The sequence below is a fragment of the Penicillium pulvis genome (genome assembly GCF_028828015.1).
Source record: "Penicillium pulvis strain IBT 33274 chromosome Unknown contig_1_segment0_segment0, whole genome shotgun sequence".
NCBI lineage: Eukaryota > Fungi > Ascomycota > Eurotiomycetes > Eurotiales > Aspergillaceae > Penicillium > Penicillium pulvis.
Genome location: NW_026643074.1, coordinates 343,796 through 359,177, shown reverse-complemented (window position 1 = coordinate 359,177; position 15,382 = coordinate 343,796). Strand labels below are relative to the sequence as shown.

At 48.4% G+C, this 15,382-nt stretch overlaps 5 protein-coding genes across 5 annotated transcripts; 2 read left to right on the top strand and 3 right to left on the bottom strand.

The window, feature by feature from the left end:
- Positions 1 to 865: 865 nt before the first annotated feature.
- N7503_003110 (putative secretory lipase) lies at positions 866 to 2,272 on the bottom strand (the record flags this gene model as incomplete). Its single annotated transcript, XM_057062657.1, has 2 exons — positions 866 to 1,765; positions 1,844 to 2,272. The coding sequence occupies 2 exons, from the start codon at positions 2,270 to 2,272 to the stop codon at positions 866 to 868; spliced, it is 1,329 nt and encodes a 442-aa protein (XP_056923572.1).
- Positions 2,273 to 3,203: 931 nt separating this feature from the next.
- Positions 3,204 to 5,251, bottom strand: N7503_003109 (cytochrome P450; the record flags this gene model as incomplete). Its single annotated transcript, XM_057062656.1, has 7 exons — positions 3,204 to 3,400; positions 3,468 to 3,569; positions 3,663 to 3,946; positions 4,012 to 4,133; positions 4,202 to 4,536; positions 4,592 to 4,774; positions 4,843 to 5,251. 7 exons carry the CDS (start codon positions 5,249 to 5,251, stop codon positions 3,204 to 3,206), a joined length of 1,632 nt encoding a protein of 543 aa, XP_056923571.1.
- A 522-nt stretch (positions 5,252 to 5,773) lies between these two features.
- On the top strand, positions 5,774 to 7,298 carry N7503_003108 (NAD(P)-dependent alcohol dehydrogenase; the record flags this gene model as incomplete). Its single annotated transcript, XM_057062655.1, has 6 exons — positions 5,774 to 5,984; positions 6,111 to 6,538; positions 6,622 to 6,924; positions 6,974 to 7,024; positions 7,080 to 7,151; positions 7,218 to 7,298. The coding sequence occupies 6 exons, from the start codon at positions 5,774 to 5,776 to the stop codon at positions 7,296 to 7,298; spliced, it is 1,146 nt and encodes a 381-aa protein (XP_056923570.1).
- A 758-nt stretch (positions 7,299 to 8,056) lies between these two features.
- N7503_003107 (Zn(II)2Cys6 transcription factor) lies at positions 8,057 to 10,632 on the top strand (the record flags this gene model as incomplete). Its single annotated transcript, XM_057062654.1, has 5 exons — positions 8,057 to 8,495; positions 8,561 to 8,859; positions 8,944 to 9,024; positions 9,090 to 9,706; positions 9,774 to 10,632. The coding sequence occupies 5 exons, from the start codon at positions 8,057 to 8,059 to the stop codon at positions 10,630 to 10,632; spliced, it is 2,295 nt and encodes a 764-aa protein (XP_056923569.1).
- A 1,071-nt stretch (positions 10,633 to 11,703) lies between these two features.
- On the bottom strand, positions 11,704 to 14,172 carry N7503_003106 (putative LPXTG-motif cell wall anchor domain protein; the record flags this gene model as incomplete). The annotated part of the gene is made up of 2 exons (XM_057062653.1): positions 11,704 to 13,566; positions 13,660 to 14,172. 2 exons carry the CDS (start codon positions 14,170 to 14,172, stop codon positions 11,704 to 11,706), a joined length of 2,376 nt encoding a protein of 791 aa, XP_056923568.1.
- Between the last annotated feature and the right edge of the window lie 1,210 nt (positions 14,173 to 15,382).

Genomic DNA, 15,382 nt, shown 5'->3' with positions numbered 1-15,382 from the left:
CCGAAAGATTATGCAGATAAAGTTCTCGCAACTCTACATTCCGCTCCTTGGCCCTCTGTTGACTCGTTTCCTTGGACCAACCTTTAAATACGAGGGCCCTCCTTATACTTGATGTTGTCGCTAGCATCTAAACTTCGTCCCAAAGAAAAACAGCCATTTCGTCGAGATACAGACCGGGTTTCTCGAGCAGATGTTCACAGAGCGCTTCTATCATTAGGGGCGTTATGCTTCGCCTCCGACCGACACGATTTGGAGGGGCATGGACGTTTCCGAACTGTCGCAGGTTTCTGCGGATATTCTTGACCGTGCGTTCGCTGCAGTCTGCTGCCTCGGCCATTTGAGGCGTGGTTAGTGACTGGCTTAGTATTATATCATGAATAAATTTTAGTTTAGAGGGTGATAGTCTCGGTGCCATGTTATGCGGGCGATGTTATTTTGCAGAATGATGAATTTTTTTTGGGGCTGAGAGATCAAGAGGGATGGATTATGGAGGGGCACACCAGTACGGGGGGTAATCGAGTTTCGTGTGAAGATGTATTATGATACGTTATACAGCCGTACTGGAGATAAAACGAGCATATGTTTAGAAAGGTATTATTTACAGCCTAGCTACAGTAGAATTCGTATTAGGGTCGTTTCGGGTACGGGCCGAGAAACAACGCGTGTCTATTCGAGGGGGAATCTGTTTTCGAATATAGCTGTATACGTAGCTCGGCAATTGTACAAACTGTTACTTTGATCGGCATCCACCGACGGTCCTATCCTGATCAAGTCATGCCCCCCGTATGCTGGGTCAAGTCATTCTTTACAAAACAGGTAATCCACATAGACAATCAATCACAAAAGGCAACATCATCTAAATCACTCAAAGCTCCGCCCCCAAAATCGACCCAAGGATCGAATAAAGCTCCTCCCCGAAGAAAGCCACACTCCCAAGACTCAACGAAGTAAGGGCCACATCCTCAATTATACACCCATCGTCAACCTCGACCCCGGCCAACCTCTCATTCAACCAGTCCAACGCACTAGCCGAACCAGAGATAGCCTCAGTCTCATGATCTCCCACCAAATCCCGATGATACTCAACCCTAGCCCCAGCAGAACAATACTCCGCAACAAGGTCATCAGTGTCAGCAACAGGACTAATCTCATCTCCAACAGCCTTATAGATAAACAGCGGTGCGGAAGGGATGCCATGAACACCTAACTGCCCCGACCACCGGAAAATAGATTGCGGAACCTCCATCTCGAACGCAGCTTCTCCCCCATTGAAAAAGGAATATAAATCCTTTCCCACACCTGCAGCCGTAGCTTGCGCTAAACACCCATTCGCAATAGAATAGAATTCCTCCTTCATATCCGAAAGAAGATTCTCTTCCAACCAAGCAGTCATATTAGGAAAAGCTTTCGACTCTCCATAAATACCCGAAAACGCCAACCCAGCCGCAGTACTGTCATGGATAGTCGCTAATATCGAGCTGATATTCGGGACCGTGCCACCGACAGCTACGCCGGCGAAATTGAGTTCGGGTGCGTAGGAGGGTTGTAGTTCTGCTGCCCAGGTTGAGGCTAGGGAGCCGCCTGAGTAGCCCCATAATGCGTATTTGGGGGATGATGAGAGGCCGAGGGCAGGACCGGCGGAGAGGACTGCGCGGGTGGAGTCTAGGACTGCGTAGCCGGATTGGAGGCCTGTTGTGTATTCGGCTTTTAGGCCTTCGTAGTCTGTTGTGTAGAGCCACCAGCCTTGGTTTAAGACTCCAACCATCTATATACCCGGTGTGTGGTTAGATTTATGTACATATGAAGGGGTATATATGTGGAGGTGAGTTGGTGTGGCACTCACGAATGGGACATCTTCCGAGACATTGCCTGCGAGTAAGTTGACTAGACTTTCGCTCTCTGCCTGAAGTGTGTAGGAAGGACTGCAATCCACATTTGCACTATCGTAGAATGTCTGATATCCCACTAGTTTTGTTGGATCGGAGTTGTGGGGCTCGATCAACGTGACAACAGCAGCTGCAGCATCACCTAGGTTATCGGTTGTTCGGAAAAGGAACTGAGAGACGGCTTTGACGGAGATGTCGACTGGCAAAGAGAGTAGGGATTCGAGCTGGGGATCCACGGAGCGAGAGCGGATTACCTCTCCGGCTGCGTAGGTGCTTATATTGTTGGGTTGATCATAGAAGGGATCTTGCGATGGTGGGACGAGAGCAGCTGGGAAAACGGAGGGAAAGAGGGAGATGAATGCAGTGATCAGGAGAGTTGACCTCATTTTGTCGGTATAGTTCTACTGCTCTGTTGATTTTGCAGAATACAATCACCTATTTATACTTTCAAAGCTTGGAATATCTACGATATTCTGTTGCTTGTCTTATTCCCGATAGGTCAGATACGCTAACCCACTAGGCTTTTCAGTATGTGTTCGTCCTGCATAATATCACAATCCTTCTGCGAGTGTCGATCTTGGATCGATGGAGGTCCGATCTATGCACATGATCCACTTGATTTCTCCGAGATGTCATATAAGTAGTTAAATGGGACTTTAGTTACTGCAATATCGAGCTGCAGATGTTTAATCAATCTACCAGCACTTAAATGTATTCAAACATTTGATAGAGCTAATAATCAAGCACGTACTCCAAGGTGGTTCATGCAGGTTGAACTGGACGGGGTTTATGTCCGAACCCCGACGCTTATGTCACTGCAGACTCGCAAGCTCACATGGCCCCCACAAATGCTTTAGTGCTTATTAGAAACCCTGGAAGTGGGTCTTCACAGATCTGTTGCAATGGCGCACTTGTTGCCGTTTACGTACATGTAGTCGCCGGCTAAACACAAATCGTTGCCGCTGTTGTTTTGTGGCCTGGTGACCTAGAAATATTTCACTGAGCGAGACTGTACCTACAAAACAGATTTTCTCTGTCACTTCTTGGCGCCCCCTTGACGGTTAAATGCTCCGACCTTGCTGTTATTGCTCACTGAAGAGAAATGATCAGACCTGATCAGGTAGTATTACGTAATCACCCTGAGCAGCGTCGGGGTCAACAGTCCATAAATCAACCTCAACACAATGCACTACGTGGTCCAAAATTGGGATCCAAAATTCTCCGTTAATAGACATAAACGAGCTTAATACACTAATAAGTAGGTGATGTGGAAGCTTTGGGATTTCATTCCATGACCTTGCGATTTGCGTGCCAACATCAGACACGCATTTCCCGCTCTTTAAATACGAGCCATAGCGGCGCTGTGACAAGCGTGAATGTATCTCTCTTGCCATCCCAAAATGCGGGCACAGTCTGCTTTCCATCAAATGCGGTATCATACCGGGTGAGTATCTCTGCAGTCACTCGGCGAAGTTCCATCAATGCAAGTTGTTTTCCGACGCAGGAGTATGGCCCTAAGTTTTTACCGGGTCAGTATATCCTCAACCCAATTTTCGGCTGATGGTATCGCACTAGACCTACCGCTGCTAAATGGAATAAACACAGATGGGTCTTTGACAAGCTCTGGGTGGGTCGTCCACCTCTCTGGTAAAAATTCATTTGGGCGTACAAAGACGCGCTCATCTAACAGTTGTCAGTACTGGCAATATGCTTATGAGTTCGACCTTGGCCAAATAGTGCTTGAAGACGGTGAACAGTCAGGAAAAATGTCGATACCTCTGAATAATGTGTGTACTGGTACACACACGATGACGTCTCCTGGAATGTAGGTATTGCCGATAGTCATGCCTTCAGGCGGAGACTTGCGCTGGGTGCCTGATGGCACTGCAGGATGCAGACGAAGTGTCTCATTAATCACTGCTTCAAGTAATTTGGCTCCCCTTAGACTGTCGTAAGACAAGTCTGGCAAAGCATCCAGCTCAGCCTGAAGATTATCGCATAACGTCCGGTCAAAAGCCAGATGAAAGAACATGTTCGTCAGGGTCGCGGCTGTGGTGTCGCTTGAATTGGAGGTCTGTGATTAGCTATTGTCGGTGGAGGAACAGTGTATAAAGTGATGAATTACCTGCCAGCTACGATGATCAGGTATGCATCACCGTGGAGGTCGAGGGTATTTTGTTTTGTCTTTGGATGTTGCTCATAATTCTCCAGAATCCAGGAAAAGACATCAGGACGATCTGGAGAGTTCTGCCTCGGTCATTTATAAGAAACTGTTTCTCCTTTCTCCAGGGCTCTTCCAACGGAATATGGCTCACCTGAATTCTTTCCTCAACATGCTTATCCACCCAACTCCAAAATTTCAGATAGTTCGTGTTCAACACTGGGATCCTTTTGAAAAATGGGAATAACCAAGTCAGATGACTGAATAATCCAACATTTTTCATATCCGCGTGCATTTGTTTTAAAATATAAGCGTCCTTGCCGTCAACGAGCATATCGAATGATTTTCCAAATGATAAGTCACCCATCACATCAAAGCTATAGTAGTTGAACCACCGAGATACATCCATGGGGCGTCCGAGCTCGCTATGAATGTTTTGAATGAGTAGTTCTGTGTAATGTGATACTCGGGGCGCATAGTCACGCAAGGCTGTAATCAAAATTAGACCTCATGATCAGTACAATATTTCAAACATTTCTCATACCTCGAGAGCTGAAGCCCTGGTCCCAGACCTTTCTTCGACGTGCATGCTCCTGCTTGTTTCTGACCATTTGAAGAGAGACGCGGGGTTCCAAAACTGTGTACCAAGGCCCTTTAGAAACTTTTGCTTGAGGGCCGTATAATGCCTTCACTGCATCTGGATCGGCAATAGATAACTCCGTGGGGCCTGAATTGGTAAAGTGAGGCCTTTGATTAGTCACGCAAGAGATGAAGTAAAGCAGACGATTTCTTTACCTAGCCTCACATAATCCCCAAATTTCTTGTGCAGTTTCTCTGTCTCCTCGTAAAGGTGAAGCTTCCGGGCGGACAATGCAGTAACGTAGAAATTTGACAATCTGGCAAGAAATGGGCCAGGGAATCGAGACAGACGATGCATAAAACCCCTGTAGAAAGCCATGGAGCCATACAAGCCTAAGAGATGATAGCCCATGGCCTGTGCAGCGCACGGCTTTGGGCCAAGCTCAAGCCCTGAGTTGTTTGCCGCCCTCTCCAGGGCCACCGCAACCAACAAGATGATTATGTATATAACCACCAGCTTGGGGGCATTGACATCCCATTCCCCATGGCGATATAGAAGTAGATGAGCGGTAATACCGCTGAATGCCGCAAAGGCTGGAAGAGTGGTTGAAAGATCGGTTGCCATCGTTCTGGACAATTGATGGCTGTAGGTGTGGATCGATCACACTCGAATTCAGAAGAAATATATAAGTATATCGTGAACCACACAGGACCCTTCTCAGCGTAGTGCATAGCCGACGGCTCGGGTGGATCTCAGAAATGCGGGCACTCGGTAATCTGATCAGTGTACAAAGTTGATTTGACGTCAGCTGGCCCACTACCCCACATTTACTACCCCAGACCCGCTACGCCCGGGGATTTTGAAATAGCGAGGCGCTAATGTTGATTAGCGCCACTTCACTCGTCCACAGGATCCTGAGTACAATACTGTTGTCGAGCATACTTTGTAGCCGAAACTTAGATTTTTATTCCCCTTTCTCATGCTTGTTATCTAATAACCCGCAGTTACCGAGTTTCCGCGGTTAGTCGTGAAAACCGGGATTTACCCCACAATGATGGACGATTTGCGGAGGAAGAGCAAACGAGTCCTTTAAAGTCCGCCTAATGGTATCAAACAATATGAACTGAGCCCTACCTAACTTATACCATGATACTTTCTAAAGCTGTTATTGCTCGAGAGCCGACGCAACCTCTAACTGTGAGGTGGTCATTAGAGGATGTGGATGTTTACCCACCCGGTGATGGCGAAGTTCTTGTGGAAATGCGTGCTTCTGGAATTTGCCATACTGACATTGTGTTGACTTCCGTGCCGCAAGGTGAATTTGGCGTCAGTTATCCAAAGGTGCCGGGACATGAAGGTATTACCCTCACTAAACCAATTCTAGACTTGATTTCAAGTCTCGAATAGTCCTCAAGTTGGTGCATTTCTATCCACCACTTCTGGGGGGCTATATCTTTAGTTACGCTTGCTAAACGTGGAACAGGTGCAGGAATTGTCCGTGATGTTGGCAAGAATGTACATGTCGTCGCGGTCGGAGACCCGGTTCTGCTGTCTTTCCACGCCTGCTTCTCCTGCGAACAATGCAAGAGCGGCCACCCTGCTTATTGCAATTCTTTTGCACAGGAAAACTACGCCGGCCGTGGGCAATTGATGTCAGTACGGGAAAGCGGAGAAGGATTATGGACTCGGTTTTTTGGCCAATCCAGCTTTGCCCACTACAGCATTGTGAGCGAAGCAAGCATTGTCAATGCCAAGGAAATTCTGCATCATGATCATGAACTAGAGCTTTTTGCCCCTTTGGGATGCGGATTCCAGACGGGAATGGGTACAGTCCAGAATATAGCCATGGCGGGTATAGCTGAAACGGTCATGATCATAGGCCTGGGTGCTGTTGGAATGGGGGCTCTGATGGTATTTTTTCCTCGCATTTCCCTCGCTAATATTGAAATACCATCACTTTAGTTCAAGACACTAACAGTTTCCTGTATCTCTAGACAGCCAAAATCAGGAATTGCAAAGCTATCATCGCTGTGGATCGGATCAAAGCTCGTCTCGAGCTGGCCAAAGAACTTGGTGCTTCACACATACTGGATACAAGTGATTCATCTTTCACCACATTGGACGAAGCAACTCGAATCTTGTTTGCGGAAGGAGTCTCCGTTGTGATCGAAACGACGGGAGTGCCTGGTCTAATCGAGCAAGGGATTCAATCCACAACTGCACGTGGTAAGATAGTGCTTGTTGGAATACCACCTCCAAGTTATACTCTGGGTGTCAAAGTCATCGAACACATAAATGTGAGTTTGAAAATATGAGGGCTTATACATATGACTGATTATGTCGAAGTCGGGCCGCGCGATCTTGGGATGCATTGAAGGGGATTGCGTCCCCCAAATCGTTCGTTTTCTTCTTAGAATATCCTTGTCATTCGAAGATGTCTGACAGAAAATAGGCCATTCCCCAAATGATAAAATGGTATCGGGAGGGCAAGTTTCCGATTGACAAACTGGTTAAGTTTTTCAAGGTCAGTCGATCACCCTGTCTTTTCTCAATAGGCACAGGCAGAGCTGACCTTATCTGCTATGCGTAGGCTGCCGATTACGAACTGGCGTTGAATAGTTTGAAAGAAGGATCTTCAGTCAAACCAGTCTTGTTGTGGAACCAATGCTGAGATGAACCGCATGCTTCAACTAGGTTCTACCAACGTTAGAATCGAAACTTTATGCCCTTTACTAGAGTACTATTCATTTGCTTCGAAATTCAGTCTTCCTCCGGCATGAGTAGATTTGAATAAACCCGAAACATAGGTCAAGATGGAAAAGGGGCTTAGATAGACGTGACTCCTTGACGTAAACTTCTTTGGCTACCCCCTATTACTGTAATCAATAAGTGATCTGGCTATGCAAATACTCCCCAAAAGAAAGTAGCTCAAGTCAGCCAAAAAAAGGTATTGCCAGGTGTCAGATATTGGAGACTTCTGGGATTCTGATACTCCTAAGTCCACTAGTACTTTGACTATATAGAGTAGAATATTTACTTCTGTTTTTAGATACGCTATCTGTTATATTACTATAAGATATCATCACCTATATATACATATATCTTTCTATAGGTCTTGACTGCCTTGAAGTTGACCGTTCGCTTGACCGAGAATCATGTCACCGAATATCCAGTTCCTGCAAGTCTCGGATGCCTGAAGAGCCGGTGCCGAAATGCATGGAATATTTACTGAGATATGCACAAATTCGCCAATCAAACCTTCCGTATTAACTTTCTCGTCCGGTTGGCAGACCCGTGCCGAGCCCTGTGGGGAAATCGAAATGCGGGATGCGGGGAAGCTGATTTGGAATTTTGTGATGGCGCCGTCGGTCATTTTTCAATCAAACCACGCACATTACCAGCTATATACTCACTAAATCCATTGAGCCAATGGATATATCTGTGTCGAGAAATGCTTCATCTCCAGCCACCCGACCTCGGGCACGCATTGCGTGCTCATATTGTCACCGCCGCAAAGTGAGATGTAATGTTGCAATTTGCGGACACCCTTGTACGAATTGTCGACTGGACGGCTTCGAATGTGTCACTCGTCCAAAAAAACCAAGAGGCGTTCGAATTTCGGCCGAACCCACCCAAGCGGTCGATACTGATCGGCTTTCGGTTGTAAATGAGAACCAGGACCATACACGCATTCCTGCGATAACCGACACTCAAATGAGTAGCCGCCCCACTTCTCCAGCGGACGACATAGGAAGATCTTATGGACCTACTACTGTTGCTACTGAGGCTCCGTTTGTGGAGATGAGCCGAAATGCTAGCTCATATGAATTCTCCAACCTTTACAAACCCCAACTCCAGTCCGCGTTGAGTAGGTGTCCAACATCCAAGGCGCATGTACGGGAATCAGGGCGAACCGCTAATATTGTCGGAAAGATGAATCAGAAAATGCCAGCGGCCCACTTCTGCTCTTCAATTACTATCCTTGTTTACAAGTCCCAAACCTGCGGAACTTGCAGCCAGCCGATGTGGCTTTTCTGGAATCCCAAAAATGTTTTCACATTCCCGTGGAATCATTTCTAGAAACACTCGTTGCCCATTATTTCCTCTACGTGCACCCATGTTTGCCAATTGTGGACGAGGCAGACTTTTGGCTGGCATTTCGTCAAAGGAAGCCAGGGGAGTCTAAGTTCTCTCTACTTACTTTTCAGGCTATGCTATTCGTTGCTTGCAGTGTAAGTTCCCCTCCAATGTATCTGGAAGAGATCCCCAAGGAGCTTCTGGCCCGTTTGGTGTTTCCATAATTGACATTTTTCAAGTATGTCTCGCTGACTGATGCTCGGAAATGGGGGGCTGGATCGATTCGTGGCGTGCGAGACTCTTTATATCGGCGTGCGAAGGTGAGTTTGATCTAATACATAGATTTGAGCTTTTTTATTCCGGCGAAGGCTTACATGAGGCTTAGCTTCTCTACGATTTTGGGGTTGAGAAAGATCATCTGTGTCTTTCTCAAGCTTTGACATTGCTTACCTTTCAAAGCACTGCCTCAGATCACTTAATAAATTCCACATGGCTCACTCTCGCAATTCAACAAGCTTGTGCGGCAGATGCACATGTCTATCACCATTGTCCATCTAACGGTAAATACAAGCAGTCTGATCTGAAAAGGCTCTGGTGGTGTCTTGTTATTCGTGACAGAATTATTGCCTTGGGCATGAGGCGGCCTCTTCAGATTCTTCCATCGCACTTTGACACTACATCCCACTGCCCGTTACTTCTTGAGGATCTCTCTAGAGAAATTCACGCCTCTGAAGTTTACGATCCTGAGACCAAAGTGATGCTTTCCAAGGTCTTGACCAGCCAGTGTCGGCTTGTCACTGCCTTGACAATTTTAATAATGGCGGTCTATCCTCCAGACCAGCCCAAATCTTTGCGGAAATCCTTTGAGTCGGTGCAAATCAACGAGATTAAGTTTCAACTTGATTACTGGAAAGCCAACCATATGCTTCCACCATCTTCACAAGACTCGGGCTGTCATCCGTCCATCTCATTCTATAAACAACTGACTTGCGTGTATTTTGAGTAAGCTCCAGCGACGCTTGAATTCAAAAATACTCGGGGCTATCAGACTAATATTGTTCCCGAATAGGACCGCGCGCTTAGCACTGTATCATCTCATCTCTTTCCAAGCTCCTCAACATGAACGACAGGAGAACTTACCGGATCTAATGAACGCCGTTGGGGTAATCAACGAGATGGTGAAACGTTTTATTGTTGATGGTACGGCTGCGCATCTTCCTATCAGTGTCGTAGCGTACACTGTGTTACCCCAGCTTGTGCTGAGCTTCGACCTTCGATTTTGTGGCAACAGAATAGGCCGCAAGAACCCGGCACATGATTTAAAAATCTACAATGAGCTCAATCGCCAGTATGAATTACGTTACAACGTTTCTCATGTCGCGTCATGGGTGAATGATATTATTTGCCTATTTGAGACTTCCGTTTCGCGTGACACGCTGCGCACTGCAACAAGCGTGCATTCCAGAGGCCTACAGCCCCTACATGGCTTCTCTTTACTCCAGCTTCAGCCAGCAATATACTTCCAGCTTACTACCTTGGTGGATACTTCAATGTCTACCGGTCACTTGGCTCTCGAGGACCTGCAATCTATAGGAACCCTGTCGGCAACTTCATCGAAAGAGCCTTTTTCGCCTTTGGAAACCCTTTCTGGTCCAACCTTGACACTGACAACTACTCCATATCCACTTGATAGCTACCCCAACAAAAGGGTACCTGAAGACGTGGTAAATATAGATTACTATACCCCAGAAGCTGCGGGGCGCCTCGAAAACCGTATCAATGAAGAAACTTGCGCGCCTTGTTTCGATACTTTCAGCCCTGACAAGGTGCACGAGGCGAGCGAGGATGAGGATAGCATCCAAATATCTAGAAGGGATGCGGCTTCAATTGACCTGCTCTGGGGCAACATAGGCCTACTGGGGGAATGAGGCAAGAACAAATCAATGGGAAATAATGCGTTGGAGTCTCTTGGGTTTCTCTGCGTTGTTTTCCGCCCCGGTTGATATGAGCACGTTTGAAGGTGCGTCGCCAGATACAAGGATGGCGGAAAATAATCCTAGGTTGGATTAGTGTGTTATAGTGAAGTGAGACCTCGAATAAGTAAAAGAGAGATCGCTAGTAAAGTTTATCTCGGATATCACAGTGGAAAGAGCGTCTAGTTCCTCAGATTCAATTTAATATTTCCCCATCAGGAATGACGAGTTCCTGCAAAGCTGAAAAACTAGCAAGCTTGATAGTCAATCTTTATAATGACTCACAAATTATATGGCAGCAATAATGTCGACGTGACTAGTACGGCTGGGCCTCTAATCAACTTAGTGAGTCTCGCTCTGAGCGCCCTCATTTGAAGCGGCAGCATCTGGAATTGAAAGTCGCACCCGGCAGAAGAGATCAAGTCCGTAAAGCTAGGTATTGGAGCCTATTCGCCCAAGAAGATGTTTGCTACGATTTATGCGGTCTTTACACGGTTTGCTTTCCAAGGTTGTTGAAATCTCATTCATTCGTTCATAAAGAAACTCGTCCATATAAGCATGTCTCCACGCTTCACATCACTAAACAAGAGAAATAAAATACCTGGTCAAAGAAAACCAGGTTGACAAAATGTACAGATGCAAAGAAACAGAGACGCCGGTGATGGTTGATTTTGTACATGGTCAATCAAACTCCTTGAATCAATCCGGGTTTGAATGAGTGACACTCGAGACATGGACATGAGAAAAGAAAAGGCCATGGGCCAAGTGGGTCTCAAATCGAACAGAGGAAATTCGTCGATGCATCAACGTCGAGTGGTATGGTGGATAATGCAACAAAGGACTCCAGACCTGATCCGTATGCATACACTAGCAGAGCGTCTAGGAATAAAAAGAGAACGCCGAGAAGCCGAAATCGCCGGATGGAAACAGATGCGATGTTGCTGCGTAAAAATTTCGATGGACATGGACCGAGTCGGTCAGTGGGCGTGCATGATGGCAGACAGATGCAGAAAAATTGGAAAATGACTAGTCAATGCTGTCGTCGAGGTTGACAGTGTCGTCAAGCATAACTGCGGAACGGCGTCTCAGAGCAAATTTGCGACTGCCCAGACTGTTGGTTCGCAGGCGGGGTTGTTGGATGGGTGTATAGCTGGTGACTGATTTTCCAGATGGAACGCTAATACGGGTCTGCGAGGGCTGTAGCTGGGAGGACCCGGGGCTTTCTTCAATCCCGGGCGAAAGACCATATCGTCGGGATCCGGCCTGAATGTTGGAACGCGATGTTGCGGGAGAGTAGACACCAGGCGTAATGTAGCTGCGACGGAATGGGATGCCAGATTGAGATGGAATGCCGGTATGGGTCGGGATGCCAGATTGGGATAATGTAGAGGGCGTTCGAGGTTGTGATACCGGGGCCTGTGGGGTTGTTGGTGGATACTGTGGGGAGCGAGGCGTGAGCCCAAGACCTTGCTCTTGCTGAGCACCAGAGCCTGAGCGATTTGCCGAGTGGCCATAGGAGAATCGCTGTCGTGGCGATACACTTTGAGCAGGAGTCGGAGTAGCGACCTCGGTCATAGCGCGGGAAAGGGAGCGGCTGTTGGGGTTGGGGGTCTCCACGGCCGCATCCTCGGTAGGTACCCTGCGACTGCGGAGAGAGGTAGAGATGCGGTGAAGGCGACTTGGTGGGGTAGGCAAGTTTGGCGATTGGGCTGGTTTAGATTCGGTGATCGATCCTGGGCTGGGATTGGCTACAGATGCTCTGCGCGCCTCGAGACGACTCGACATGCGGTTGGTACTCGGGCGTCGCTCGACACTTTCTGGTTCATGACTGGGGGCTCGGTATGAGGATGTTGGCCTCGATGGCTCGACTTCGCTACCATTTGCCCGTAGGGGCTGCGAATTTGTGCCTTGGCTCGATGAGGGCCGACGTCTCTTGAGCTCTCCATCCGTCAAAGCGATGCAAAGCTCAGTCAAACTCCGACACACACTGTCGGCCTTGCGGCGCGCATGACGCTCGGGTGAACCATATCCTCCATTGACCACCGAGACGGAGCCTGACGGAGCTGTATTGGCACCCAACGTCGTAGAAAGAGCCAAAGCATCCGTGATCGTCACCTCTAGCGCCGCGTACACGTCATTGCTCAAGACCATTTTGGCCTTGGCCAATGCCGACTGCAGAATAGGATGCACCTGGTTCTGTACAGGTGTCTCCGCCTCCATGGAAGGACTGCTAGCCTTACGGTAGTGTCTGGGGGAGGTAGACACGGCCGTCATCGTAGTTGCTGCAGTTCGCGGTCTTTCGTTGGCCCCCGAGATGGCGGCTTGAGACGACGGGGGTAGCTTCCCAGTCAACTCGAGTTTGCGAATACGTGATTTCAAGTCATCTAGTTGGTCCCAGACCGTAGAGGGCGCCGTTGTTGACAGATTGGATTCGCTTTCATCTGCTCGCGATTTCTCCACGTCGTCTAGGGCGCGTTCCGTGGCTTCTGAGGTGGATGGTTGCCGACTGCCCCTGACTGTAGATAAGCCGGAATTACGGTAGAGGCGGGATTCATGTAGCGAAGCTGCGCGCTCTCGAGTCTGGTGCTCCCTGTTCACGGCTGGCGAGCGCGGGGAGGTTTCAGGGCTGGTGCGACTGAGTCGGCTTCGGGGTGCGCCAATCGTAGATCGCGCCCCTGACAGGCTGGAGTAGCGAAAGCGACTTGAATCATCGAGGGGATGAGCCGAGGCGGCTGGTGAATGAGGGACAGGATTGTATGAGAGGGTAGAGCCATTTTGCAAATGCAAGGGGCTGTCAAAATTACTGGGGCGATGATCTGGGGAAGGGGTATGTTCTTCGTCGCGAGCGGTCGGCGACCGTAAACTCCCACTGGAATGGCCTAAACGAGACTACAGACATTGTCGTCAGCACCAACTCTTGGGTTGGAGGGGTTTGGGGTCGCGCCAGAATCACGGGCGCGACGATAAACACGGGGAACTCACCCGTCGAAAGTCCGACCGTCCCAGCGAGTCTCTGCGGCCTGAGTCGGTCCTTGCGATGTTTAGGAAGACATCATCATTTCTAGGTCTGTTTTCATCTATGCCCTTGGACTCGGACAAGCGAGGGGCTGCGTTCAAGCTGCGACTATGCCCACTCGCCAGCGTTCGTGTTTCGGAGAAAGCCATGCTCGATGGCATGACGCCGTTTACATGAGGGCGGAGCGTGGAGGGGAGATCTTGGTCGGGTGGCTCCGCGGCATTGGGTTTAGAAGAAAGAATCGCGATCGCACCAGGCGAAGGATGACGTTCCACTGTATTTTGGAGGCTGGGAAAGAAGCTTGGAACAGATTGGGACTGCAGTCTCCTGGGGGTCAGAGTGGCAGGAGCGGGCGTTTCACGAGTGGTTGCAGTGGGGCTAGGCTTGGACCGAATGTGAGAGCTTGCACTGGCCCTATCGTCCAGACTGTCCACGCTAGCACAGGTGTTTCTTGCTTTGCGATATTGAATCAAGGTCATGACTCGGGTCACCGCTGCTTTGACGGGATTTCTGGGGAAACTACTGCTGCATCATCATGCAGGCAAACAAAGAACCCAGCACGAGGAAAGCCCTGAGTCAATGTCACGGAATTTTTTTATTCATCTCAGCTTCCAATCTAATTGAATATACAAATGGCTGGGAAAATTCAGATGTGGACGAGCCCCATTTGGGCCCAACTTAACGTGGACCCTTATTAAACATTCAAAACAGCTAATTATTGCAATCCACATACTACAGACTCCGTAGAGAAGCTCTAAAACAATAGTCTCATGAGGCTTATACTTAAGCATCCCTGTCAGAATAGACATGACAGGTCTAGTCCTATGTAGGCAATTCTGTCAATCACGTACATGTGCTGCTAGACTGATTTTGTCAAACAAACAAATAATGCAGCGACCCGTGGAACCATACCTCATGAACCATGGGATAGCCGACTCGATGGATCTGATTCAATTTGGAAGGTTGTCAGCACTTCCCAACATTGTGGGTTTCCTTTTCCACGTGGAATGGGGGAAATCGTGGTCGATCCAAATAGTGACGATACTAGCATGGCTTCCCTACTGTACTATGTGGGCTTCCTGACCAATCCACTGGGTTACCACTGTTGACATGGTGGTTGCAGGAAGGGAGGGCTCCGATTCGGGCTCCATAGTCGATGGAGATAGGTTGAAGACTGGTTTTCATTGGCTACCACAAGGAAGTCGTCGGGATTTAGCATCTGATTTTGAATGCCAACCGCCCTAGAGCCGCTATGATCCGGGTCCTGACTCATGAGTTCATGGGGTTTTCAGCTCTCAAAGGTTTGTTGGGTGGTCCCACGCTTTTAGGGCCCATAGTGGTCCGGGGCTCTGCCAGTCGGTGGCGCCGTGATGGACTAGCCCTGAAAGGCTCCATGAAGCGAACAGCCGCCCTGTGGCAAGGTGACCAAGTTCTCCGTAATGAGGGAGGAATCAATAGTTGAGACAACCATGGATGTGATGAAACGAAACATTCCCAAGGTTTCAATAGGGATTGACTTGAAGGGTTACATACTCTGTGCGTTACTAAGCATGTTACAGAGTGTTGCGGGGGACGTTTGATAGCCGAGCATCTATATGATACAGACATAGATGCTATGGTATGGTTGGCTAATGAACCAAGATCCCCCTGTCCATCATACCAGTGGCAAACCAGATTCCAGGACCCGAA